General features: G+C 41.2%; 1 protein-coding gene across 1 annotated transcript; it reads right to left on the bottom strand.

Moving 5' to 3' along the window:
* Positions 1–417: 417 nt before the first annotated feature.
* On the bottom strand, positions 418–1,645 carry LOC133334202 (rRNA 2'-O-methyltransferase fibrillarin-like). Its single transcript, XM_061542496.1, has 3 exons — positions 1,631–1,645; positions 819–1,566; positions 418–746 (listed from the first exon to the last, which is right to left on the bottom strand). Exons 1-3 carry the CDS (start codon positions 1,643–1,645, stop codon positions 418–420), a joined length of 1,092 nt encoding a protein of 363 aa, XP_061398480.1.
* Positions 1,646–2,326: the final 681 nt, after the last annotated feature.

Here is a 2,326-nt window from a genome sequence, read left to right on the forward strand (position 1 = left end):
ACCTGAAATAAAGGATCTGTCGTGCAGCCCTGACTTGGCACCCAATAATTTCTTTTTATTCCCGCACATCGAGAAAAAAGAGATTTTCGTCGCTAGAAATTGCTGTAGAAGCTTTTAAAACCATATTTTGGAGGTGACTCAATCGGAACATAAAAAAGTGCTTCTACAAGTTAATTGAGAAGGGACTTCGAAAAACAATAGAATAATTGTTTATGAAAAATATTCGCATTTTCATTATTCGATGTTACTTACATATGATAGCTATAATTAACATCGTTCCCGAGACCCCAGTCCCACATTTCTTCAAGTAATAAATATGCATATTTTTTTTTAACATTTATTTAAACAATTTTTACTACTTCTTCGGAACAAGAAGAAAACAAAAATAACAACTACAATTTGTTAGTCTTCAAAAATTTAGTGTGTGGTGGTCGGGGGCAAGTAGGCAGCTGATTTGACAGTAACCGAATCCGAACTGCCAGTAAATGAACCCGAAGAACCACCGGCAACCAAAGAGGCTGAGGGTCCACTGCCAACAAAAGAGCCTGATGATCCACTGCCAACGAACGAAGATTCTGAAGCTACTCCGGTGTTGGAAATTCCCGATGTAACCGAACCACTTGCAATAGTAGTAGCAGAACCAACACCTCCACCATTAACGCCATCCAAAATACCAACAACCGATTGTTGAGGAGCAACACCAGCATCTGTGTGTTCGGAGCTGCCTTGGATTTTATCGTATTCGGCTGGAAGGGAAAAAATAAGATAATCAGATTAGTATTTAAAAAAATAATTAAGTGTGAGTCTTTTCTACTTACCCTGAATTTGTCTTTGGGCATGTTGAGCCTCCTGTTCAGTTTTGTATTTAATAAAGAAGACCTCAGGTTTGCTGGGAACGGTAGGGGCGGGTGTGGCAATATCGTTGACTTCCAAGGCACTATCCTTTTTGGACAACACATAAATGACAGTCTTTTCTTCTTTGGGTGCAAATTCGGCAGATAGCTTAACATTCGAGCTACTGCTTGATGGTGCCTTAATGAAGACGACACGATAATTCTTTTGTGGGCGACCAATTACCAAATGTTTGGTTTGCGACAAACTGTCGCTGTCTTCGGGAGCAGAAACGGTTATGAATTGTTTGTGCACCAAGGGGGCTTCAAATTGTGCCGAATGACCGGAGCTATAGCTTTGGTGATAAGTGTTGGCACCGCCGACAAGGGAAGAAGCTCCACCAAATGAGGAACCTGCACCATGGGAAACACCTAAGGAGGAACCTCCATTAATTGCTCCACCATATGCTGAGTTTCCACCGAGGGAGCCACCTAAGCTGGAAATTCCGCCAAGTGAACCACCTAAGCTGGAACCTCCACCAAGGGAGCCACCAAATGAAGAACCACCATTAAAATGAGATCCTTGGCCCACTGCAGATCCTGAAGAGAATCCACCAGCAAATCTCACACCTGCTGACGAACCCAAGGAACCCGAGCTGCCAAAGGTACCCGATACACCATTACCATAGTTATATTGGGGCTTGGCCAAACCCACCGCCAACAAAGAACACAAAGTCTGGAAATGAAAATTAATTCTCTGTTAATAACCAATCGTGCCTCCGCAGTTCTACCAAATTTACCAAAAATACACGCATCTTCTTGTTTTTCCCCGCAATACTTTAATGACAGTTGGTCGTAATCGAACTGATACTTTAACCCAATAATTTCGTTGGTTTTATACCACCTAACCCAAAACGAAGTTGGAGAAGATCAACGAAGCTTATTTAGTTTAAGAATGGCCGGACAAATTGAAGTTCATGTCAATTTTTTCTTCTTTTTTTTGAGGGGGTTTTGGTCGACATGTCATGTCAATGAATAGATGACTAATAACCACCGGCTTTTGTATTTTGCGTGGTGTAGTGTGTGTGCCGATTTGTTTTGGAGTATCTGATTACCGGCTATGTTTTCCTGTTTGAATAATTTATTAATTTGTTTTAGTCTGTTGTTGTTGTTGTTATTTTTATAATAATCCCATGGTTTGTTTACAAAATTATGGGTCACCCTATAGAGGGTATTATTATTTTTAAAAGGAACCATAATTGACACCTAGCGCCATGTGAAATTTGGCGTAAGTAAATCAGACGATTACCCCACTGTATTATAGCTGCCATGAAGCGAGACGTGAATTTGGCTGCGGATTTTTGGTTAACAGAAGAATAATAGACCTCGTCTCCAGATTCACGCCAGTAGATGGGCGAATTGCTTTAATCGGCATAAAAGCGATGTTCTTCTGCATCAGCCTCATTGGCGCCCATTGTCCGACCGAAGACAAAGGT

Source organism: Musca vetustissima, unplaced genomic scaffold (genome assembly GCF_032173495.1).
Source record: "Musca vetustissima isolate MV318-11 ecotype Yass unplaced genomic scaffold, APGP_CSIRO_Mvet_v1 utg9830, whole genome shotgun sequence".
In the NCBI taxonomy this organism is placed as follows: Eukaryota; Metazoa; Arthropoda; class Insecta; order Diptera; family Muscidae; genus Musca; species Musca vetustissima.